The sequence below is a fragment of the Microtus ochrogaster genome, unplaced genomic scaffold (assembly GCF_000317375.1).
Source record: "Microtus ochrogaster isolate Prairie Vole_2 unplaced genomic scaffold, MicOch1.0 UNK48, whole genome shotgun sequence".
Lineage (NCBI taxonomy): Eukaryota > Metazoa > Chordata > Mammalia > Rodentia > Cricetidae > Microtus > Microtus ochrogaster.
In genome coordinates this window covers 385,475-411,271 of record NW_004949146.1, presented here as the reverse complement: position 1 = coordinate 411,271, position 25,797 = coordinate 385,475, and the positions used below count along the sequence as shown (strand labels likewise).

General features: G+C 42.7%; 1 protein-coding gene across 1 annotated transcript in view; it reads left to right on the top strand.

Annotated features, from left to right (window-relative positions):
- Nsf (N-ethylmaleimide sensitive factor, vesicle fusing ATPase) overlaps window positions 1-25,797 on the top strand; it is a 132,603-nt gene that overhangs the window by 94,634 nt on the left and 12,172 nt on the right. Inside the window, exons 14-17 of the mRNA XM_005369388.2 lie at window positions 726-882; window positions 2,693-2,826; window positions 12,281-12,347; window positions 13,871-13,950. Coding sequence (XP_005369445.1) covers window positions 726-882; window positions 2,693-2,826; window positions 12,281-12,347; window positions 13,871-13,950 — 438 coding nt within the window. The remainder of the gene's footprint in view (window positions 1-725; window positions 883-2,692; window positions 2,827-12,280; window positions 12,348-13,870; window positions 13,951-25,797) is intronic.

Sequence of the window (25,797 nt, the reverse complement as noted above, 5' to 3'; positions counted from 1 at the left end):
GGATATCTCTGCCTGCTTTCCCAGAGATCCTGAGTTCAATTCCCAGCACACATGGTGGCTCACAAGCATCTATAATGAGATCTGATGCCCTCTTCTGGCCTGCAGGCATACATCCAGGCAGAACACTGTATACATAATAAATAAATGAATAAATAAATAAATCGTTTAAAAAAAGAACATGACAGGTTACATTGTCATCTCTTCATACATGTATATTATTTGGAGCTTTTTCTTGTCATTCTTAAATGAATCTCGGGTATACAGAACTGTACTAATCTTTCTGATTTTTAATTTAATTTTATTTTTGGCCTTTCAAGCCAGAGTTTCTCTTTGTAGCCCTGGCTTTCCTGGAACTCACTCTTGTAGAACAGGCTGGCCTCGAACTCAGAGATCCGCCTGCCTCTGCCTCCACAGTACAGAGGGATTTGCATGAGCTACCTGAACTCCTGCCATTGTGCTCAATCTCAGCCCTCAGCTTGGTTCTTCTCCAAAGTCTCCATGGGCTTAGACCTGATTTTATTACCAGTTTTTATCCAATGCCTTGGGGGATGAGATAGCTTTTTGTTTCTTCGTCAGAAATCATTTAATCCAAAATGTCTTTCAAGAGGACATGGCAAGGAATGGGTTCTGTGACCCAAACAGCACAGTGACAGAGACAGAAAGATCAGATAGTTTGGTTTCAATACCAGTGACTAAAATGCTTTAAACTGCCCCTGCCTCAATAGGCATTTGGCACAAACCAAGAGGATTATGCAAGTTACATTATGAATGGAATCATCAAGTGGGGTGACCCTGTGACTCGTGTCCTGGATGATGGAGAACTGCTGGTCCAGCAAACTAAAAACAGTGACCGTACACCGCTGGTCAGCGTCCTTCTGGAAGGTAAGAGGAATGGCGTGATGGCCTTAAAGTTTAAAAAAAATACAGAAAAGACGGCATTTGTTTTCAAAAGCTATTTGGTAGTTTTCGGAAAGGTAAGTAGATTTCAGTTCTAAACTTTGTTCATGATTAGCAAATTCTATCCCAGCCTATGTGCCAATATTGGGACAGATTGAAATAGGGGAGAAGAATGTCACCGACAAATGACAGCATCTAGTTTTCTTACAGGGGTGTATTTCTGTAGCACTCAATAGATTGATACTGTGTAGCTCAGTGGAGGAACTTGTGATGTGGATACAAATACAGTCGAGCACCAGTCTTGTCATAGAAAAGACTTGTAAAGAAATCCTGCAGGGCAGTGGTGGTACACACCTTTAATCCCAACACTCGGGAGGCAGAGGCAGGCAGATGGCTCTGTGAGTTCGAAGCCAGTCCGGTCTACAGAGTGAGTTCCAGGACAGCCAGTGCTACACAGAGAAACCCTGTCTTGAAAAACCAAAAAATAAAATAACATAAAAATAAAAAGATAAATAAATATGAGCAAAGTGTCAAACATGCCCCCCAGCCTGCCGAGCAGAGAGACAGGTTTTAGGAAGAAAGATCGCTAACTCACTTTTGATCAGCTAGAGTCCAGGTTCCTGTAGGATAATGTGATTGGCAGTGTTGACAAGCTCATTTGACGTACAGGTCTGAGCTCACGGGTGCAGTGTGGCCGTCCTAGCTCAGGATCTGCCCCTGTAGTCACAGGAATGGAGACAGTCCTTTAAAGAAAGGGTGTACATGAGATGCAGACAGGGCCTGGAACTTTTATCTGAGACTTGTTAACTGTTCAGGACTAAATAGAGCAGGAAAAAATGACAAGGGAGGCTAGGCAAGAATAATGGAGAGGAGGAGGAAGGGAGAGGGCGTGTTGTCAGGAAGCCAAAAAAGGCATTTCAGGACAGAGGCATTGTATTTAACACTCCTAACAGGCCAAAAACGCACCTGTGTGAAGTTCAGTGACCTTGGTGGGACTCTGACCAAAGTGGGTGGAGGCCTTACAGCTGGGGGAGGGTGGGAGCAAGACGAAAGGTCAAGCAGGCAGGGAGATCGTAGGGAAGTTCCCCTTTAAAGATGAATGAAGGGGTAATGTTGAGTACAAAGTCCGGAAAGAGGGTTTGGGTTTATTTATTGCGTTTTCAGATCTGCAAAAACATATTTAAATGCCATTGGAAATGTGGCAGGAGAGAGAGGAGCTGTCACTAATGTCCCATTCCAGAGAGGATGGCAAGGAAGGATTGATTGGCTATGACAGAAGGAGGGACCTGTCTTCCGGTGTGTGGGCAGGGGGTCTAAGTGTAGGTGACTTTGTGGGTTTGGTTGCCTCTGTGAGCATGAATGAGTTCAGCCTTCTAGCCATCTAATAAAGCAGTGTTCCCCTGCTCCCGTGTCACCTCCCAAGAAAACTGCATTTTTGTTTCCAAGAGAAAAAAAGACTTGATACAACTAATAAGTCATGTCCTGATATGCATCTGGATACATTTTCTTCTTTTCAGAAGCAAAATCCTTGTGTTCTTGCTTAGTCAGAAGGTTGGAAGATTAAGGCACTGTGAGGAAGCGGGAAGGCATGCGTTTCACCATACTTTGGAGAAATGCTAATCAGTTCATTAAGTGTAGTTGCTAATAAATAAAAGGAAACATGTCTGCTGTGAAACTGTCAGGAAATGTTAATGAGCAACTAGTTGAGACCTCAGAGCCTGTGGATAAAAGTTTCAACTTGTTTGATGCCCTGTGCTTAGGTTGGCTTTTTTCCCCCACCTGTCTCTTTATGCAGGCCCTCCTCACAGCGGGAAGACTGCCCTTGCTGCAAAGATTGCAGAGAAATCCAACTTCCCTTTCATCAAGATCTGCTCCCCGGATAAGATGATTGGCTTTTCTGAGACTGCCAAGTGTCAGGCCATGAAGAAGGTATCAAGATTTTGATTTTCGTTTTAATTTCTAGTCTCAGGTGAGTGTGTGCATACGTGCACACACACATACATGTACTTATACACACATGGGTATAAGCAGCTCTGACCTCAAACAGGCCTGTCAGCAGAACTTGAGAGTGGACGGTGACTGCTCAGATCCTAAAACTTTATCGTGCCTTTTAGCCTTCCAGATTTTACTGTCTTAGTACATATTAACATTAATTTTCACCTCTTGTCTATCTAAATTCGATAAAGAAAAATCATTTCAGATGGCCGGGCAGAGAGGAATAAATTCTTTTATGTTTTGTTGTTTTAGTTCTTTATCAGCATACAAAGCCAAACTGTTGAGAGTTGACCGTAGTTTTGAAAAGAACAGAGATTAAAATGCCTGTCGAAGTTTTTCCCAAGAAGCCCTGCATAGGACAGTTGTGTATGACATGGGAAAGAAGACCACGCTTCTCAGCAGAATCCCTTCTCACCCTTCTCACCCTTCTCCAAGCCACTTTCTGAATCTGCACTCTGAGCCGTTAGTGGACTTAGAGAGACATGGTAGAATTAGGATCATCTGGTCTAGCTCACCTGCATCCAGGCAAGAACCGTGTAAGACCTCTGGAATGGCAGCTGCGGTGGTGGTGCACACCTTTAACCCCAGCACTTGGAGGCAGAGGCAGGTGGATCACTGTGAGTTCGAGGCCAACCTGGTCTACAGAGTGAGTTCCAGAACAGCCAGGGTTATACAGAAAAATCTTGTCTCTTTTCACTTGGTAGCCTGTGTTGATGTTAATACTCTAAAAATTTTGCATACTTTTGGTTGTTGTTCTGTTTTGTTTGGAGGAGCACAGGACGGCCAAGTGTTTACACTTGAACTCTTTCTCCAGACTGCCCCCCAAGCTAGTGTTTTCCCTCTAAAGGTGACCCTTAAGCTACTTGTGTTGAGACTTGAAGTGACCCTTGGAATGTGTAGTCACTGAACTTGGCGCCCAGGGTAAAACTGGTTGTATCTGCATTGCCTTAAACCACTTCTATGCTTGTTCAAAATCAGTAGCCTGTGCAGATGGCAGCTGACTCCATTGCTTTCCAGCTGCTGCCCAAGATGTGGGTGGATGGCCCTTGTTGTTCTATAAAGTTTAAAAGTACTTCAGGCTTCTGCAGATCAAAGCTACCTTGTGAGCGTGAGATAGTATCATTTTTATTATTTTAATCTCTTGCAAATTGACTTGAGGGGGGGAAGGTACTATGTGCCAATTTTAGAGGCTTAAATGGTTAAATTAATGACTTAATAACTTATGATTTAATCTTTAAATTGCTGAAGCCTTTCAAGGTAGAGTTTTAGATGAGCAGAAAGCTAAAGAATATAAAGCTAAAGAGCCTGTATGAGCTTCTTCAAGATCGTTCTGATTCATGATTCCGTGTCTGGATCATCCACGTGCTTTTCAAATTACAAAAAAAAAAAAAAAAAACTGCATCAACAGAATAATAAATAAATCTACATTAGACTTTTTGTTTTCCTTGGAGGGGGGAAATATTATTTTCTGTAACAAAACTTCATAACAGGGAAAATAATGGAGCATAGGTGTCCTAGAAACATGCCAGGAATATTGTGAGACTTTGCCAGCACTTTCCTTCTTGTTACCTAATGGCTGCCTGACTAATGCCTGAGGCCTCAAACCGGTTTTAGTACTCCAGGTCTCCCAGGTTGATTCTGAAGATGAAGTGTAAACACGCCATTCTTCAGTCCTTCTAGTTGCCTCCCCCCCTCAACCCTCCCCCGTCCCCAAAATTTCAGTGCAAGGATGGGAACGGGGTCTTTTAACATTCTTTTCAGACCACAGATAGTTTTACTGTTTTATTCTGAAAAAAGCATTTCTTTCCTTTTAACTCTCCTCTCTCCATATAGCTTTTCTTAGTAACAAAAATAATGGGGAGGGGAGGTGGAGGGAGCGGGAGGAGGAAAGGGAGTGGGAACTGGGATTGATATGTAAAATGAGAAAAATAGTTTCTTAAAATAAATAAATAGAAAGTACAAAAATAACAGATTAAAAAAGTAAAATATACCTTTAATCCCAATACTTGGGAGGCAGAAGCAGGCAAATCTTTGTGAATTTGAGGCCAGCCTGGTCTGCAAAGCAAGTTCTGGGAAAGCCAGATCTGTTACACAGAGAAATCCTGTCTCGAAAAAAGATTTCTAAAAAAAGTAAAATAATCTGTATTTGAACTTATCCTTTAGTTTTCTGTTAAGAATGCTGTGCACATACATACACATGTTTGTGTGCACCTGTGTGTGCAGTTACAATGTACTGAAGAGCACATTGGGCGTACTACTTGAAACTCAAGATATTGTTGTGACGCACACCTTCAATCCCAACACTTAGGAGGCAGAGGCAGGTAAATCTCTGTGAATTGGGGGCCAGCCTGGTCTATAGAGTGAGACTTTGTCTCAAAAAAAAAAGGAAATCATAAATAAATGAAGCATAATTGCAGCTAATCTGAGTATTATTAACTGATTAGTACCCATTTACACAGTTCCCTCTGCGAAGTGAAGACAGCCTACTGCAAAGGACCTGAGTTTAGTTCCCAGCACCCACATCGGGCGGCTCACAACCACTGTAACCCTGGCCTTAGTTTTAAGGGGACCGGATACTTCTGGCCACTACAGGCACCTGCACTCACTTACCCAGGCACATACACAGAATCTAAAAGGAATAAAAATATTTTTTTAATTAGTTTTTGTTTGGGTTGTTTTCAAGTTTTTTTTTTTCAAGGTTAGAAATAATATTTTACCTGGGTGGTGGTAGCCCACGCCTTTAATCCCAGCACCCGGGAAGCAGAGGTTGATGGATCTCTGTGACTTCTAGGCCAGTCTTGTCTATAGAACAAGTTCCAGGACTGCCGGGACATAGAGAAACCTTGTCTTGAAAAACAAAACAAAACTCTGTGTGTGTGTGTATACATACATACACACACACACACACACATACATATATATGCGTGTATATATGTATATATATATTATTCTATAGAATTATCAAGCTAGAGGAATCATTGCCCCACATTTTTGTTAGATTTTTCTTAGGTTGATTAACATCATGTGACTAAATACTTGGGTTTTGATTCAAATACACCTGAATTTGAATCCCATCTCTGCCACACTTACTAAGGTCTCTGTCACCTTTAGTAAATTATTTTCTCTAAAAGCCTTTCAGCCTTTGTCTTTTCATGTATGAAGGTGATGCTTCTTTGGAGCATGCTAGCACATACTTCAGTCCCAGCACTCAGTAGGCTGAGGCAGTAGGACTGCCACCTAGAGGCCGTGTGAGAATTAACTGAGATAGTGAATCATGTAGAGTAACATGCTATTCCTCGCACAGAATATGTACCTGATAAGTATGGTGGTCACTTTTACTTATTATTGTACAGGTTTCTGCTTATTACTTTAGGATGAATCTTCAGGATTTGGACTGCTAATATTCATTGATATTTTTAACATAAAGTTTTATTTTTTCAGAATATAATAAAATTACACAATTTCCTCCTTCTCTTTCCTCCCTCCAGCCTCTCCCAGGCACCCCCTTGCCCATTCTCAAATTCATGGCTTCTTTTTCTGTAATTGTTGTTACGCATGTGTGTATACATACATATTCCTAAATATATAAATACAACTTGCTCAGTTCATATAATATTACTTGTCTGTATGTGTTCAGGGCTGACCATTTGTTACTGGGTAACCAGTTGGTGTACTTCCCAGGGAAGACTATTAATCTCAGCACTCCTTAGTGCCTGGAGTCCCTGTGAGCGTTCCTCCTTCCATGTTGTTAGCATATATATCTGTTGGTGTCCCCCTTGGTCAGGTCATGTTTGGGCATCCATGTTGGTGAGACTTGATGGGTTTGGTTTCTTGCATTTCTAGGAGACATATTGTCATAGCAAAAGAAAAAAATCTTAGTATTTGTGAAGATTTTACATGTATTGCTATCAAACCTTTTATATAAAGATAATACTGGTTTTACATGGCCCATTCCTCCAGAAAGTTGTGCTAATTTATACTTGAATAAAATATGAAAAGAATAAGTTTCTTTGGATTTTTGCCCTAGTTTAATGTTATTAAATTTTTCTTTTCCAATTAGCTAGGTTTTTAATTTAAGTGAAATGATAGGTGTCTAGTTCTTTCTTTAGCTACATTTTAATGGCTCTGCTAGAGTACCTGTTTAGCATATATGCAAGGCCTGGCGCTCCTTCTGTGTGTGTGTGTGTTCAAATGTCCTGTAATTATAATAGTGTATAGGCGTGGAGATAACACAGTGTGTTAATTTTGTTAAGTAGGAATGGTCTAAATTAGTTCTTTCAACATTTTTGTTATCATTTTATTTCTTGGACCAGAGGCAGGTAGTTTATATAAAGAAAGACGGCCATAATTACACTATTGCTTTTCCCCCCAAAATAATGGTGCAAGAATACATGAAAATAGTTTGTTCTCAATTCATTTAAAATTTATCTTTTACTTCTGTTTCTTTCTTCACTAATCCTTTCTGCGTGGCTAAACCCCACACTGTCAAGGTCTTTCTGAAGCACTGTCCTCTCCTTCTGGGTGGGGAGGGGGTGCAGTATGCTCATTCAGATATTTGAGATATTGGCAGATATTTCTCCTTTCCCCTATTTTATGTTTGCTTCCCAAACTTTATTTTGTTCTAAAATTTTAATTCTTTTACCCATTTTTGTATCTATACTGTAAAAATTTATTTTGCTGGCTGTTAATGACATTAAATGACGGGGACAGAGCAATAGAATTTGATTTCAATTAATTACCTAATCATGGTGCTTCTGAGTACACACTTAGTACGGAGACAAAACAGACAAGCCAGATATTACTAAAATTGTTAAACAAAATTTAATAAAAAACATTGGCAATTTATAGAACTTCTATTAATAGCATGATTATTCTTATTTTCAAAGGTTTGGAAATTAGCGGAAGAAATCTTCCTTCCCACTAGCTTTTCGAAATAATCTTCTGTGAATACCCTACTGTGAGCCCTCTGCAAACTGCAGTCTGCACAGACAGTCCTGGTGCCTAATCCTCCTCCTTTCAGGCTTTAGTCAGTACAAAGCAAAGCTGGAAACTGGATCTTCTGACAGCAGTTACTAAGCAACAGAATTTGGATGTTTTGGGTTGACATCCTAATATATCATGGAGCCGATTCAGTGAAGTTTGAGCGTGCAGGAGTTGAGCGGTGTGGGTGCTCCAGCCCTGGCGGACATCCCTTTTGGGTGAACACACCGTCTTTTGCCGCGCCTGTAAAGGAGGAGCAGAGCTCCGAGACCACGTGGCTTTTAGACGGTAAAGCACACCCTCTCTGTGGATCATCACAGTAAAAAATGTAAGACTTTTTCTTGAAAAGCAGGGAGAACAAATGAGGGATTTTAAGGTCAATCCAAGAAGCTTTAGTGCTTTGCCAGAACTTGAGGTCCACTTCCTGCACAGCCTGTTTGCTTGGTCTGCTCCCAAATTATTTTTAGAGACCAGAGATTATTACTGATAGTGGCAGTTTAAATTTGCTCATTTACGTTTTTATATGCTACCAACTATGATTAGCATATGTTTTCCACTAATTGCTGACAGATTTACTGCATCAGGGATTTTCAAGCCACGGGATTCCTCCTGTCACTGGATTTCTGCTAACTAGGTTGAGCTACTTCACACCAGTTTCTCCAGAATTAGAGTGAACCCTCCCAGGCTCCAAAAGAGAGAGCTTAGCCTCACTTCCTTAAGAGCACTAAAGAGGCTAGAGAAAGTAAAGGCTAGAGCTCCTTAGAGCACTCTTTGCTGTGGCTTGTGACTCTGAAAGGCCGGGATTAACATGGAGCTAATAAGGCTGGTGTCCTCCCTGGAGCGTTCATGTCAGACCAGAGAAGCAGCTGCTGCCCCGCCCCTCCTCACAGGTGGCTCTAGCTGGTCTGCAGAGTCTAAGGCTGAGTGAGCTCTGTGCCTTGAACACTTGCAATGCCCTGCCCCCTCCCCAGCCTGCCCCCCGCCCCCGTCCTTGCTCCTCAGTGCCTACACAGTGTGCTGAGAGGAGCCCCGGTTGTCTCTTCTGACCCTTAGGTCTGTGGACTCTGCCTTTACAAGGAAGGGAGGTGGTTCAGCGTGTTTAACAGTGCCGGGCTCCTCCGTGTCCACAGCTGGGAGCAGACTCTGGGAATCTGTTTCCTAGAGATTATCTCCATCCTTCAGGGCAAATCTCACCATTTCCACACAAACCCAGAGGGTTTTTCCTTCCACTCCTTCTTCAGTCCTTCCTTTCCCTTCCCTCCAGGCCTTCTTCAGGCTTCCTGCCTGATTCACTCGGCCCCCATCTGTCTGCCTGTCTGTCTGTCTATCTATCTAATTATCTCTCTACATAGTTGCTGACTCCTGCGCTATGGGACACTCCTCGATGACTCGAGAATGATCGCATATCCCTTAGATTAATCTTTTTGGAGTCTGTGAGGTGCGGCTCCTCGCTGTAGCTTCAGCCCACCTGGCTGCTGCAGGGTTGTGACATATTTGATCTAGAGCAGGCACCATGCACCTGCTGTGTGCTGCTACTGATGGCATGCTGTGACGGCATTCTAACTGGGGCAGTTTGCATGATCTTGTTGTTGTTTTTTTTTTTCCCTGTATCTTTTCTTCCAATATCTCGCCTCCTTATGAATTGATTTACATAAAATTATGGTAGAACTTTCCAGCTCAGTATGTAAATATCTCATTAGATTTAGGCTGGCAGCTAATCTCCTGTGTTTGCCCGTCAAGGTTGAGTCTTGTCTTAGTGAGCACTGTGCTGGGGCCCGAGCCAGGAAGCAGTTTCTGAGAAGACTACACATAAGTCAGGGATCCAGGGGAAGAGGGAAGACCTCATGGTAGACAAGTGACCAGATAAAGAGAAGCCTGTGTGTGTAGGGAGTGAAAGGGGTGTGTTTGCACATTCAAATCAGAGCAGAGGAGTCTGGTAGTCAAGTCAACTGGTCTTGGTGTGGCCTTGTCATGGTGAGAACATTGTTTGCAGGGCTGACTGTGAGCACTCCTCTCTCTGTAGCATTGACCACACTGAGAACTGTTTGTCTTTTAAAATAAAAGTACAAAACACTTTATATTAAATGAATACCGTTGGTATTTTTCTTCTAAAATTCCAGGTAGCCTGTGTAATGAACTGTGAAGTTCCTTAGTTGTTTCCACTACATGACACAAAACAATCTGTTTACATACATACATACATACATACATACATACATACATACATTTCTTTCTCTTTTTTTAGAGGGCCCCGTGTAACCACAGCTAGCCTCAGACTTTCTTCTGCAGCTGAGACTGGCCTAGATCTGAGCTTGCTGCCTCCACCTCCCAGGTGCTGGAATTGCAGGTGGGCACCATCACATACCCAAATATGTCCCACATTTGCTACTAAAAGTTTGAGATGTAATTTACACATTGCACCGAAAAAGGAGAAAACCCAATTCAGGGGGCGTGGACTTAAAACAGCCGGCCAGGCCCGGATGCCCCAGGCTTCTGTCACTCTAACCTATGACTTCCTAGCTTGAGAGGCAGATGATATCACTGCCCCGAAACCTTGAGTGGAGCTCTGAAAGGTGTTCCGCAAAGCGTTATTTTTACTGATTCCCTACTTTTACACAGTATGACAGTGGTTTTAATGCCAGTGCAAACTTCAGAAACAGGAAAGAACCACTGCTGTCAAGCCTTCCCATGGTCTTGAACTCTCTAACTCAAAGCAGAAAGTAGCCATCAGGAAACTGAGCAGCTCTTTGTCCCATTTCCTCTCCCTCTTTTTGAGCTAGGGTGGGGCGGGCCTGCTGAGTAGTCCTCTCCTTCCTGTCCAGATGTGTTCAACATCCATTCCCAAGCTGATGCTTTGCCTCCTGCTCCTCCTTCATCGCCACCCTCACTCTTCCCTAGGTTGTTCCTCTCCGCCCCCGATGGCTGCAGAATCTGCTCACTTCTCCATGCATGGACTTCCAGCCACCACTTCTCTCCTGACGCTCCACTGTCTCGGACTCTAACTCTCTTCTCGCTTTTCTGTACAGCAGCCTGGAAAATGGTTCTAAAATGTAGAACGGACATCTCAGTTCATCATTAAAACCCTAGAGTGGCTTTTTCAAAGAAATGCCTTTACAATAAATTTTTAGTTTACTGAATATTTTGGAATCTTCTCGGTCAGGCTGGGTGGTGGCAGCACACGTCTATAATCCCAGCACTTGGGAGGCAGATGCAAGTGGATCTCTTGAGTTCAAATCCAGCCTGGTCTACAGAGTGAGTTCCAGGACAGCCAGGCTACATAGTGAGACCCTGGATTTTTTTATTTTGTTTGGTTTTGTTTTTTTTTTAAATAATTTATTTTTATTTTATGTGCATTGATGTTTTGCCTGCGTGTATGTCTGTGTAAGGGTGTTAGGTCCCCTGGAACTGGAGCTACAGACAGCTGTGAGCTGCCATGTGGGTGCTGGGAGTTGAACCCTGGTCCTCTGGAAGAACAGTCAGTGCTCTTAACCACTGAGCCATCTCTCCAGTCCCCCTTATTTGGTTTTGTTATGGGTGCTGTGTGTCCAGTTTTTTTGTCAGCTCCTCTTCTGCTTTCCCCCTCCCCTCCTCCCTGCCCACATTGATGTCCACACATCTTTCTTTTATCAGCTAAACTCCAGCTGATTGCACAGCCTCCCCGAATGTCTTCTCTCTGGACCCTGACATGCAGTGTACTCGTGTGTGCTCCTCCTTATTTAGATTTTGGCTTCAATGTCTTTTTTTTTTTTTTAAGTTTTTTTTTTTTTTTTTTTTTTTTTTTTTGAGACAGGGTTTCTCTGTAGCTTTGGAGCCTATCCCGGCACTAGCTCTTGTAGACCAGGCTGGCCTTGAACTCACAGAGATTCGCCTGCCTCTGCCTCCCGAGTGCTGGGATTAAGGAAACCATCCTTGATTCTTGTCCCCTACATTCCTATGTGGCTTGGGATACCTTCAGTTCTGCAATAGCCTGGAGCACCCCCAACTCTACAGGTTGGAGAGTACCCCTTCCAGGTAGTCCAGTTAGGCTGGACCTCTTCCAGGTGGATGGGCTGGTCTTTGCTTCTCTGAGAACCCTCATTGCAGCTTGGCTTGCCTGAGAGCGACCCACAGCCCACTTTCTGTTTGCACAGGTCATGTACTCTATCAGTGCATTGTAGTATAGGCAATTAGTATTACACTGCTTTGTTGAGGTGTTGTTCAAGAATCAATCAAGTTTACCTGGGCATCGTCATCGTGCACATTTTTAATCCCAGCATTCAGGAGGCAGAGGCAGGTGAATCTCTGAGTTCAAGGTCAGCCTCATGCAGATAGTAAGACCCTGTGTCAAAAAAATGAAAAAAAAATGAACCAAGTCTAATCTCCTTATTGTGGAGGACAATGATGTCATAGATGGTTTTCTTTCTTCCAGATCTTTGATGATGCATACAAATCTCAGCTCAGTTGTGTGGTCGTGGATGACATTGAAAGACTGCTTGGTGAGTTGTAACTTTGGCTGTAATGCTCTGACACATGAACTCAAATCTTAAAATTACAGAAGAGTATTTGCGTGGGAACTTGTAGACGATGAGACCATAGAAATACCTTGTTCTCCAGGGGCTATCGTAGTGTCTCTTATGTGAAATCAGTAGTCATGATGAGAGGCCTCATTTTCTACAGTAAATGAGCAATGTAGGGCAGTAAATGTGGGAATTCTGGGGGGCTGGAGAGATGGCTCAGTGGTTAAGAGCACTGACTGCTCTTCTAACTGTCTCTAACTCCAGTTCTAGGGCTACCCTCAAACAGACATGCAGGCAAAACACCAATGCACATAAAATAATAAAAATAAAGTTTAAAAAATGTTGCAATTCTGGAAATGAAAGGTGCTCTACAGTAATTTTACAAAGGACCAAGCACCTCTTAGGTTCAAGTGCGGTGGATACAACGATCCTTGCACTCAACTCAGAAGTCACCTGGTAAATGTCAGCCAACTTTTGTCAGTTTTACATTTCATTCGTTGGAAATTGAGTCAGTCTGGTGTGTGTCATTATAACAGTAGATCAGAACAGGACAAACATTTGGTGACCTAATGAACCCTGGGGAGAGCCCCCAGCATTATTTCCTTAAGGACTTTCAGCCATGTTCACAGCTCTGTGCAAACCCCTTTATCTGAACACACTGAAGGCGTGTGGTCACAGCAACACACTGTGGAGGAATGTGCGCCCTCTGAGTATATTTCCACATGTATAAATAGTTACTTTTGTTCAAGTACTGCTGCTGTTCTAGAATTGCTACTGCTCTAGAGGGATCTCAGAGGAAAACAATGCTACCTAACCTGTATGATAAAAAGTAGGATAAACTAGGGGATGCCTATATCCTGGGTGTTCAGAGAACACTGGCTTGCACAGGACGAAGCCTGCAGGGCTTCAAGCACAGGACTAGAGTCGCATGCAGAGGAAGCTGGGGACGTGACGTTCGTGCTGAAGTTCCCCAGATAGAAAGTTCCCTAATCACCTGCTCTGCATTTTCTGAAGGCCAGTCTGGATGTTTCTCCATCCCTGTAGTTATGCTACCATTTCTTTCTGTGTTGTTTTTGTTTCACCCTTTTCTGTTCCTGGGCTCTGTACCGCTGAGCCACGTCCCAGCCTGTTTGTACCTATTGTTTCTGTCAGACTTTGTCGTCAGTGTGATACGTGTAAGCTACTGTGATGGTTTCCAGTCGTTTCTTAGAAGTGTTGGTAAATACGCCTGGATACTCTCCTTTGGGAAAAAAAAAAATAGTCCCTGAAGACCAGGAAATATGTTTATGTGAATCAAAGGATATTTAGAAGCTTTTTAAAAATGTGCAGATAAGTTCTTATGTGCTGTTTGAAGAATGTCGATTATTAAGGGTGTTCTTTTCATGGCATAGCTGCCTGCCTCTTACCACAGCTGATGTTTGGTCTCGATGCAGACAGATCTGCGAGTTTGTACATGTGCCCCAAGATCTCAATCCTGAGCCACAGCCGTGTTTCTCTTTTAGATTACGTCCCCATTGGCCCCCGGTTCTCCAACCTGGTGCTGCAGGCTCTTCTTGTGTTACTGAAGAAAGCGCCTCCTCAGGTAAATCAGTAATAATAAGGAACATTCTTACAGACTCTCCCATGAAGTTTATACAGTGGTACACTCAAATATGCAGGTTATCACATACATAAAATTCTGTTGTTGAAGGGTTCCAGAAGGGTCATCTGATCTAGCCTTCTGTCTAAAGGTAAATTGTTTTCCTAACAGATTTTTTTCCTTTTCTTTTTCTGCAAACACCAAGATCTGCAGTTGCAGTTAGGATGAGATCTTGTTTTTTGAATTCCCCAGCATATTCCACATCCTTAACCCCATCACCATCAGAGGGAGATTATGATACAAATATAGAAGGAATTAAATACGTGTTCCCATCTGTTTCATTTAGCATTTCACGGTTTTCCTGAGGATTTGTATTTGAGAGTTACACACGAGTTCACTAAGCCGGCAGGTTTGCTATTGAGGTTTTGGCTGGTAAGATGACGTGAAGAGGTTTCTCATGTACCCCGTGCTGCTCTTAAGGAGCAGAGCTGGGATCACCATTTGCTTGGTCGCATCTTCATGGATATTGCTGCTGGAGTCATTGACTTTGAACCCTTAACAAATGCAAAAGCATCCTGTGAGCACTGGCTAAGTGCACTCCTTATGTCGAGGGTCCCAGGGTAAGCTTGGCTGTGTCACAAGACATTCTCAGGTTGAGTCTGTGTGGTAGAACATTGAAGAAATGCCAAAGGGAGACACAAGAGGGTGAGCAACTATTTGAAAACATCTTAGTGTTTTCATGTATGAGAGTCTCATGAGCTATAAGGAGAAAGAGACGATAAACTTAGTTTGCCGCTCTAATATGTAACCTAAGAGTTAAACTACACCTGCATATTTCACACATACAGGCTGATCTTGATTTTCTCGGTTTTTAGTGTTTCCTAAACATTTTATGAAATCATGAAAGATGCATAACATCCTTGAAATTTTACAGTAGATGCAACATGCAAGGATTTTCTTTTTCCTGTGCTAGGTCAAACCTAGGGCTTCATGTATGTTAGGCAGGTTCCCTACCACTATCAATAGTTTTTGCTTTGATTTTGAAATGGGGTTCTCACTGTGCTGCCTAGACTCCCTCAAATTCCTGGATTTGAGTCAGTCTCCTGCCTCATCCTATGAAGTCTTTCCTATGTTAAGGCTGATATTAAGAGAAGTGAGTATATTTTTGGCTTCTCTTGATTCCTTCTGTTTTTAAATTAAGTAAATAAATGTGTCTAAAACAAAATAAACAATTTCTACATACTCAAACAAATTTATTTTTATGAAGCTAGCATATTAAAAATTTTTAGAATGGGAGATATTTTTCAGGCATTTAAATATATTATAATATGCAGCTTTTTGTTTGAAAAGAATTGATGCAAAAGTTCACTTAGGAGAAGAATGAATAGCTTTCCAATGTTATTTTCAAATTTCCCCTTTACCTGGTCATGTGCTCTCCACATGAGTCTAAATAAAGTTACATTTCCCCCCTGAAAGCTCTTTATATCCAAAATAGATATACATAGAAAATACTTACAAATGACATGTTTTAAAGTATCTTTTCATTGTATTTATAATTGAGGTACCATGCCATAGGCCCTGTGCAGGTCAAAGGACAGCCTTGAGGGGCCGGGTCTCTCCATTCACCTTTATGTGGGTTCCAAGGATTGAACCTGGGTTTTTAGGCTTCCTCAAAAGCACATTTACCCCCAAGACATTGTGCTACATTTTGATTAGAGATTAAATAATAACTGGTTCTATTTCTTAAAGTAATTTTAAGACTCTTAAGGGAAGGAAAAGTTTCTTATGCTTCTAAGTCTCCCAGCACACATGCCCACACACATCCCCCATAGTTTATCCTGCAAACACATTGAATACATATTTATCACTGTGTGCATCTTCTCATGCTGATGGTCTTAGGTAAAAACAAGATATGTGTAGTGTAAAAACATTTTAAAGGTTCAGGGGCCAGCAAAAGGGCTCAGTAGATAGAGGCGCTTGCCATGCAAGCCTGAGGACCTGAGTTCAATTCCCCAAACCCATGAAAATGTAAAAGGAGAAAACTGACTCCACAAAGGTGTCCTCTGACCTCCCATCTGTACCATGGCATGTGCTTTCCCCCATCACACACACACACACACACACACACACACACACACACACACACACACAAATTGTTTTTAAGTTTTTTATGTGAAATTCAAGTGACCAGTTAATACTGAGTAGGGTGTTCATTTTCTTGTTCATCAGGGACTGTAAATCAAGACCAACGTAGTGAAGTACTTTATATTTTGAATTATAGGTGTCTATGATCCAAAAGTTAGATAGAAATAACTGTTGGTGAAGAGTTAGAAAAATTGGAAGCCATATAAACTGTTAATAAAAATGTTAAAATCGTGTTGCCTTTGGGAAAGCTTAGCAGTGCCTCTAAAGTCTCAGCTGAAGTCAGGAGGTGCCTGACCTTCTAGACTCCACCCGCAGCAAGGAAAACGCACGCTTGCTCCAAAGCTTGTTCACCAACGTTCATAGCAGGGTTATTTATAGAAACCAAAAGGAAAACAATGTGAATCTAAGTGGAATAAAATATAGTACAGCCATGAAGTGGAATCTTATTCAGCAATGCAAATGCACTCAGAACATGCTTCAACATAAACGGACCTTGAAAATGTGCCAAGAGGGAAAAGACAATCACAAAAGACCATATACTATGATTCCATCTTTTTTTAATCTTTAGATCTATCCATTTTATTTTATATGGTCTGAGTGTTTTGGCTACATGTATATCTGTGCCCTCTATATGTGACTAGTGCCCTCAGAGACCAGAAGAGGGCATCAGATATCCTGGAACTGGAGTTACAGATGGTTGTGAGCCATCATGTGGGTGCTGAGACTCGAACCCAGGTCCTCGGCAAGGACAGCAGTGCTCTAAACTGAGCCACCTCTCCAGCCCCACTGGGATTCCATTTCTCTGAAGGGCCTACAATTGGCAGTTCTGTAGAGACAGAGGGTCCATTTTCAGCGGTTGCCAGGTCAGGGAGGGCTGGATTGTGAGAATAAGAGGCAGGTAACAGCTAATGAGTATGGGATTTCTTTTTGGAAAGATGAAAATATTCTGAGATCAAGCGTGGTGAGAGCTGCCCATATCTGTGAACGGACTGAAAACTGTTGAGCTACACACTTTAAACTAATGGACTGTGTGCTTTGCAAATTATATCTCAATAAAAATGTCACATTTTTAAAATGCAGTTTCTCAAGCCATGTAAATGATGAAAGGAGAAGTATATAGAAGGTTAAAAGTAAAGGGCGAGTCACCAGGGTACGTGGAGAAATCCCAGCTTGGGAGCAGTCTTACACCCAGCAATTGGATCATTAAAAGGGCTCTGGAATGAATTTCTCTAAGAAGTGAAGATGTATGTAAGAAGTAAGAAACCTGGTTACCTTAGTTACAGGGAATGGTAGGGATTCTCTTTTAAGGGAACACTGGCCTGTCATTAGTCAGAACTTGGTGACTCTGACCCCGTCTGCCAGGTGACCTACTGTGTAAGTGAATTTGTGGCAGAAGAAATTAGTATTGGAAATATTTCTAGTTGGCAGAAGTTAAACAGAATAAAAATATGCCCTGGCTACACCACTTCACCTCCTAATTGTATTGTACATTGTGTCAAGAAAATGAGAATGATTAAGCTGGTGCAGCGTGGAGAATGTTGGTGACTCTATAGTGAGAGCGTCTGCTTGAGCAAACCATTGTTGCATGGATTTTTCTATTTAATATTAAAGCCAGAGGCACCCAGACAGGTAGAGAGTGTGGGTCACAGAGAACTGTTCCTTCTGGCGAGAAAACAAAAGCTGTGGGCGTCTTTCTTTAGAAAGCCGTGCGCGTCCTGCAGGACAGCAGTCTCCCCGGCACAGGAGCCTTCAGTTGGCATGTGTTGTAAGGCCAGCGAGTTGTGTGTGTGTGTGTGTGTGTGTGTGTGTGTGTGTGTGTGTGTGTGTGTGCACATGCTCCAATGACAGAGTCCCTCCAGGCCGGTGTTGTTGTGTTTCCAGAGACTCCCTTTCCACTTCCCTCCCCCATCCCCCCTCTTGTAAATTGGCTTATTAAAACTGGGTCTCAAGCCCTCCTTTTTTTTCCTTTGTGATCGCCTTGTTCTTGGGTTTTCGGTGTAGAGCTAAAAATTCAAGGCAGATTTCAGTTACTAGGATAATTTTCTTTGAATTTTAAATTTTTCTAAGCAAATGCATAGATTTTTAATGAACCTGGTATTCAGTGGATTTGCTTTAAATTTATCTGGAGAGTTACTTTCATGATTGATTTATTAGCCCTTTGAAAGTATAAAAAGTGGTATCGGTAGCTCATGAAGACTGAGAAACATCATCACATTTTGTTTAGCATCTTTTTAAAACCAATTAAAAGCTTTTCTAAAATGGATTGAACAGGAGAAAATAAAACATGTTCTCTAGGTCTTTATTTCAATCAAGTTTCCCTGTGTTCTGCGGGAGAAGAGATCGAGGGGGGATAGAAAGACTGAAAAGGGCTGTCCCAGCAGGGAGCCGAGCCAGAGAAAAGGCCTCTCTGAGAACTCCGCCGCCACAGCTCAGAAAGCTCCCAGCCTGCTTCATCTACATGCAGAGTCACACAAGGCATGGGGGCGCTCACCGGCACACAGGGGCTTCACATGTGCTTCCCCGCTGATTCCTGTGAAAAGCTAACAATTGGCTCGGAGGGTGAAAGACCACTGCAGTTCACCCTCCCTGAGCTGGACGTACAATTTGTCCAGTGTTAGGAAATGTCCGGCTTAGCAGTGAGAGGCTTGAAGACACTCCTCCTTGCAGTGAGATCCTAATGCCGGCGCTTTTACTCCATAACACTGGGACTCTTTTCAAGGCTTGCAGATTTATGGAAGTTGAGGCGGGGGGGGGGGGCAGGGGTGCTTTTCCAAATCTGGAGGATGAAAGCCGAGGTCTCCATGTCATGGAAGAGCCCCAATAAAGCAAGAAGGACAGGTGAGCCGCCTGTACCAGCGTCACCAGTGGCTTTAATGTTTCCTCTGGGGTCTCTAATGTCATGCTTAAAACAATAGCTTTATCATTTGGAAGACAAGTGCCTAAAAAGAGGCTCTTCAGGCCGTAAAACGGTGCAATTTCCCCATTTCCTCAACAAGTCTAGGGGTGTTCAAGCCATTAACTGGCTTCTTAATTCTGGGTGTTCCTAACATTGTTTGGGATCACACTGGAAGCCCCACTAGAATGGAATAGAATGGAATGGGATAGGGTAGGGTAGGGTAGGGTAGGGTAGGGTAGGGTAGGGTAGGGTAGGATAGGATAGAATAGAATAGAATAGAATAGAATAGAATAGAATAGAATAGAATAGAATAGAATAGAATAGAATAGAAGACTAGCCTTGCAGTCAGTGAAAAACCAATCCCCCTTCTCAGTGCCTCCCAACCTTTTCTCATGGCATATAGAAATGGTACCTGGTCACATATGTAAGTAAGGTCAGGGACCCATGACACAGGTACTCTTGACCTTCTCCTCAGCTGGTGGCAATAAACATGTTTCTTCACATGTAACTTGTTTGTGCCATAGCAATAGTTTGCTCTTTGGAACTATAAACTTTGAAAAGACTATCTCCAAATATTCCTAGTGATATTACTACAGGAAAGCTCAGACCTGCTAGTTAAGAGCTTAAACTGAATTTGACTGCAAGATTCGACTGCTCTAGTGCCTAGGAATGGGTTTTGTGCTTTAGAGGAAAGGAAACTGGATGTGCTGGGCATGCTTGTAATCCTGACTCTCAGGGAGCAGGAGCAAGTGGACTGAGTTCAAGGCCAGCCTGGGCTACATTGTGAGACCCTGTCTCAGAGAGAGAGAGAGACAGACAGACAGACAGACAGACAGGTGTGGTGAGGCTTACACATATAATCCTAGCCTTTAGGAAGTAGAAGCAAGAGGATCAGAAGTTCAAGGTCATCCTCAGCTAGACTGGTAAGGCCAGCCTGGGCTATATGAGTTTCTGTCTCAAAAAAGATTTGTGAGGGAAGGTATTTGGGGACATAACTGGACCAATAAAAAGCTATAGCTAGGCAGGCAGTAATCTAGTTACTATTCTTTGAGGGAGTATTCAATAAAATATTCTTTAAAAAAGAAAAAGAGAAACTATAGATCTCTGGATAGGTCTGTGTTTTCCATGAGTTTTGTTTTAACGGCATGTGTCTATAGACAGCACTGTTTTTATGTAATTCTTAACGGACATTTCTGCACAGTCTCAGAGTAGCTGCGTTATCAGGAAGGTCTTGGTAATATTGGGCACCTCCTCAGGCACTGGGTGGCTTTAGTGAATAACAGATAATGGAAGACTGCAAGGCCTACAGGCCTAAGCATGAGAATCTCTCCATCTATCTGTTTAGAATTAACTCTGGCTAATGACGGCAGTGTGACTCAGTGAGACGTGTAACCACTTCTACAGGGGTGCCGTCATCTTGACTGAAGCATCACTCAGTGACGTGTAACCGCTTCAGTAGAGAGGGCTACAGTCATTTTGCCAGATGAATTGTAACCACTTGACAGGGTGACTTCTGCAGTGGGCTTTTTATTTACTATTACTAATTTAAAAAATAATGATTGGCCTAATTTTTCCATTTAGTAAGTCAAGGATATTATATAGCTACTATGCTTCCTAAGACTATTTTATTTGCATTTTTCTTAGAATAGGCTTTCTTGGAACGTTACATGTAAATTGAATAAAATATGTAAGTGTAGAATCGTTTCAAATGAATCAAAAAATATTAAAAGACATTTGATGAACCTTTCTATAAAACATTGTTACAAATATCTGAGTAAAATCAGCAGATATCTCAAAGGGTTTGAATATTTTAAACTGGTTTTGGAAGAATACATCTATAGTAAGCATTATTACCGAAATGAGTTCTGGAGTATGTGCGTGCGCATGTGAGTGCGTGTTCACTTGCACATGTGTGTGGTGTATACACCATTTTCCAGTAGCACAGAATATCTAAATAATTGGCAGAGACATGTTAATGAGAATTTTACCTCACAGCTAGAACTTGACCTTGATCTCTTTCATCCTCGGTCAGTTACCCCACTATGACACCACTTCTGGAGGTGATGGTGCCATTCACCTCCTAGGGGTCCCATCTCTGCAGAATGCACTCTTTGCTTTGGACTTAGGTCATAAATCCTGAGTTCAAGTCTTGGTTCAGATACCTTCTGGCATTATTGCCTTAGACTGGGATCTTAGTTTCTATGTGTATTTCTTTATCTATAAAAGTGAAAAGAATTCTTCTTTTCCTATCCAGTTGAAGGTCAACTAAGATATCATATAGTGAAGGTCTTTATAGATGTGGCGCACACCTTTAATCCCAGCACTCAGGAGGCAGAGGCAGGTGACTCTCCGAGTTCAAGGCCAGCCTGGTCTACAGAGCAAGTTCCAGGACATCCAGGGCTACACAGAGAAACCCTGGGCGGGCTGTAGTATGAACTGTAACCACATAAGGTGTTAAAGCAAAGACATGCCATGAGGCATCCCTGGGACCTTTTCAGCTGTGAGACAGACAGCTGAGGAATGGGCCTGCTGTGCAATACTTGGGAGGGAAATGGGCATCTCACCTCTGTTCAGTGAGATTTGCAGGTTAAGTCCTAAGGCAAATGCATTTATGTGGGTATTAGAGATTATTATTATAAAAGAATGAAATAAAGCAAGAATTTCAGAACACAATAAGGCAGGGTATAGAAGTGGGAGAGGGGCTCCCAGCCACCGAGCTCCCTGAAGACCTGATGCTGGGTGCACTTGTGCCAACCCACCCGTTGCCTTTCCCTGAAGCCCCTGGAGACTGTGGCCTGTGTTCTTCCCAGCTCCTGGTAAACTGAATGGCAGCTCATCTTCCTTCATATGCTCCTGTGCCTAAATTCAGGACACCAATCTCTGAGCATCCCTGGGACTTTATGCCATGCAGTCTGTGCTTAACAGCCTTTGGGTAAAAGCCAATCTTATGAAAGGGCTCGGACAATCTATCAGGAGTCCTGATGTTTACTGGAAAAGAAGTAGCACTGGAACTTGATGACTTTAAGTCAGTTTGTCTGTAACCCACACACTGTGACAGCCCTCCTGTCACGCAGAGTCCTTTGCACTGGGTGCCAAATATCTGGTGTGTACACACGCACGTACGCACGTGCACACACTTGTGTTTGTTTTGCTCTGAGATAGGAGCTCTACATAGCTTAGGCTGGTCAGGAATTTGCGGTCCTCTTGTCTCAGCCTCCCAGATGCTTGGGGCCTGTAGGTGTGTACAGCTATCTCAGTTCTGTAGATACCGTTTTAGTTAGTGGTGGTTATTTTGCAAATCATGGGTCTTAACTACACATAGAACTGTTATTAGCAATATAAATAAGAGAACGGGAAAATTCCAAAGACAAATCTGAATCCAGCCATTTAGCTTCTGAGTCTCAGTTTTTTTCATTTGTAAAATGAGAATGACCTTCAAAGGTGTCTGAGTTGTGGGAAATAAGAACCATACTTATGGTCTCTCTGTGTGCATTGTACAGATACACATGCACATATATGTGTGCACACGTGCCTAAGCACACGTGGAAGCCAGAAGACAACTCCAGGTTTTTTTTTTTCAATTGCTGAAACAGGTTGTCTCTCTAGCCTGGAGCTGGCCAAGTAGGCCAGGCTGGCCAGCCAGTGAACTCCAAGAACCAGCCTGTGTCCTCAGTGCTGCAGTGGGAAAGTGGGCTGCACACACAGCTCCCCGTGGCCTCTAGGGGTCAAACACAAAACCTTGTGCTTGCATAGAAAGCATCTTACCAGCTGAGCTATCATTGGGGGTCAAGAACCAGTTCTTCATGAACTGCAAAGCACAGCTCAAGTATTGCCTTATTGTTCATTTCCAAAGAAAACAGACTCCCCAAACAAACAAATAAAGGCAGCAGAGAAATTCACCCTGTCAAACGAGCGAGGCTTCAGGGTCTTTGCATAGGAACCAACCCAGAAAGGTCACAGGAAAGAACACAGCCATGTGCTGTAGCCCTAGCTGCCAAGTGTCCTGCCTTAGGCAGCTCAGAGCAAGGTGCTGAGGGGCCAACTCAAGAAAGAACAGTGGTATGGGAAGAGACGAGAGAGAGCCACTCATAATGACAGCAGCGAGGCAGATGACCCTCTGTACAGGGGCCCCCAAATGTGGGGACAGAGGTAGGAGTATTGACATACGTTTGAGGCTAGCCTGGGCTATATAGTGAGTTCTAATCAAGCCTGGGTTATAATGTGAGGCCCCATCTCAAAATGAACATACATACACATGCAGGAAAATGGGAGGTGAGAAAGGGGTCTTGAATGCATGTGGCACACTCTTGGGAGGTGGGAGCAGGAGTCTGCAAGTTTAAGAACAGCCTGGCCTATGTACATAGCATGACCTGTCTCAGAAAAATCACAAGGGGTGGAGTGGATAATTCCCAAACTGTTGTAACTGCCTTTTCCTCAACAGGCCTCCAAACTTTCTGTCTACATTCCAGTGCTCTTACAAACAATTAAAACTGGGCTCAGCATCCCCTAAATTCTCATATAAAACATTATTTTGAAAGATGGTGTTCTCTGTAAAACACAAAAAAGTAGTGTCCTATGGTAACAGAAGTTCTATTGTTTCCATCTTAAGTATGGCTGCTTTATCTAGATGGAAACATTGTAGCTGATTTTTTTCTGCTTTGTTGTTGCTTATATTTTATAAAATTTCTGCTGTAAACCTTTATTACTTCAATAATAAGAAAATAATTGTAATGTTTATATATAGTTATTTTCATTTTTAGCCTAGCAGGGAAAAATTGTTTTGTTTGCTTTGTTGAGATAGGGTCTCATGTAGCCCACCATGGCCTCAAACAGCAGCAGCATCCTCATCCTCAAACAGAGGAGGCCACCTTGTTGGAGTATGTGTGATGTGTGTTTCTAACCTTGCTTTTTCTTATAAGATGAATGCTGGACTGTCTGTAAGGTGCTCTGTGGTAGTGAGAGGGCCCTTTGGTCCTCACAATCCCTAGCTCTGCTCAGTGCCGTGCTTCCCGTCTGAATGGATAATGGTTGAACACCCATGTAGCTAAAGGTGACCAAGATAAATGGCAGTTGTTATGGTTCAGCTGATGGAAGAGTTGTTTTTCCAATCTGTAACATGGCTTTAGACATCTGAGGTTGAAAATGCTTACTGCCAGCTGGGTGGTGGTGGCACACCTTTAATCCCAGCACTCAGGAGGCAGAGGCAGGCGGATCTCTGAGTTTGAGGCCAACCTGGTCTACAGAGCAAGTTCCAGGACAACCAGAGCCACACAGAGAAACCCTGTTTCGAAAAAACAAAATGACAACAACAGCAAAAAGACATCAAATGAGTTTTCAGTGTCCCTGTATCCCATGCATGGGACATGTGTTCTTATTCTAGGGTCTCTATGGCAACCCCACATATGAGGAAGGTACTAGAATGGACAGGAGTGGCAAGTGTGGCCGGGTTTGCACAGACCCCCTGGCTATTTCCAGTCCTCACTCGCAGGAGTTTGTTGCTGTTGTCCCTGATGCCATTTTTTCCGGTTCATGCATAAGCTGGTGTCCCTGTGATATCCGCCAGTGACAAGGATATGCCTGTACCCAAATAAGCAGAGTATAGTACACTTTCATACAAAAGATCTTGGAAAATTGAAGATAAGTTTGGGGTAAGTAAACCATCTTAGGTTTCACTGGGGGCAAGAAAAGGAATTCATAAGAAAGCAGGGGCTTCATTTTTGATGGAATCATTGGGTGTTTTGTCTTCATGTGTTTCTACATCACATGTATGACTGGTGTCCTCAGAGTCTAGAAGAGGGCATTGGATCCCCTGGAACTGGAGTTACAGATAGCTGTGAGTGCTGGTAATTGAACCTGGTCCTCTATAAGACCAGCCAGTGCTTCTGACCACTGAGCCATCATCTCTCCAGCCCCCAAAGTGTATTCTTATTTATGAAATGGTATATGTTCAGGCTTGGAAAATTTTGCCATATATATATATATATATATATACATATATATATACATATATATATGTATATATATATATATATATAGAGAGAGAGAGAGAGAGAGAATCACAAAACATGCTAAGTACTGTGCTAATGAATGAGAATGGTCACCATCCATGTGTTGGTATGCTCAGCAAAGCATATTGGCATATGCAGACTGTGTAGAGAAACCCACTTGCCCTGTGTGGTTTTGTGCCCCCTAGTTCCTTGGTGACGTCGCTGACAGCTGTTACTTGCAGGACTCCAGGGAGTGAGGTCATCTGCTCTCTCTGAAGAACCCTCGCTAGTTTGGTGCTTCTGTCTGGAAGAATTAAGCAGAGCAGCCACCAGGGCTCGGGAGTGTCTTACAGTTAGAATCACAGGCTGTGGTGTTAGCAGAGCAGGCACCAGGGCTCAGGAGTGTGTTAAAGTAGAGTCACAGGCTGTGGTGTTAGCAGAACAAGAACACAGTGGCAGGGGATGGGGAAGCTTTGTCCATGGACAAATATTTAGAACTTATTTTTTTATTATTGCTGTGTGTTACCATAATGTTAAAAAACCTCTTCAACCTGAGAGTCCACCACTTGCTTGTAAAAGAAATTAAAATTTTTCATGGGCCACTCAAAGTCTTAGGGGCCTGGGACACTGTCCTAGTGGGCAGGTTGTAAGGTTGTGTTCAGTCCTAGACATTAGAGAATTTTGCTTCTTTCTTAGTTCTTATCTGTGTTCTGGTTAATTGAAATTGTTTAGCAAGTTGCCTCTTCAGAGGTGAGATGCTATTACTGGACACACTGGATCATGGTCTATGGTAAATGAGGACAGGGTGTGGGGGAAGGGAGG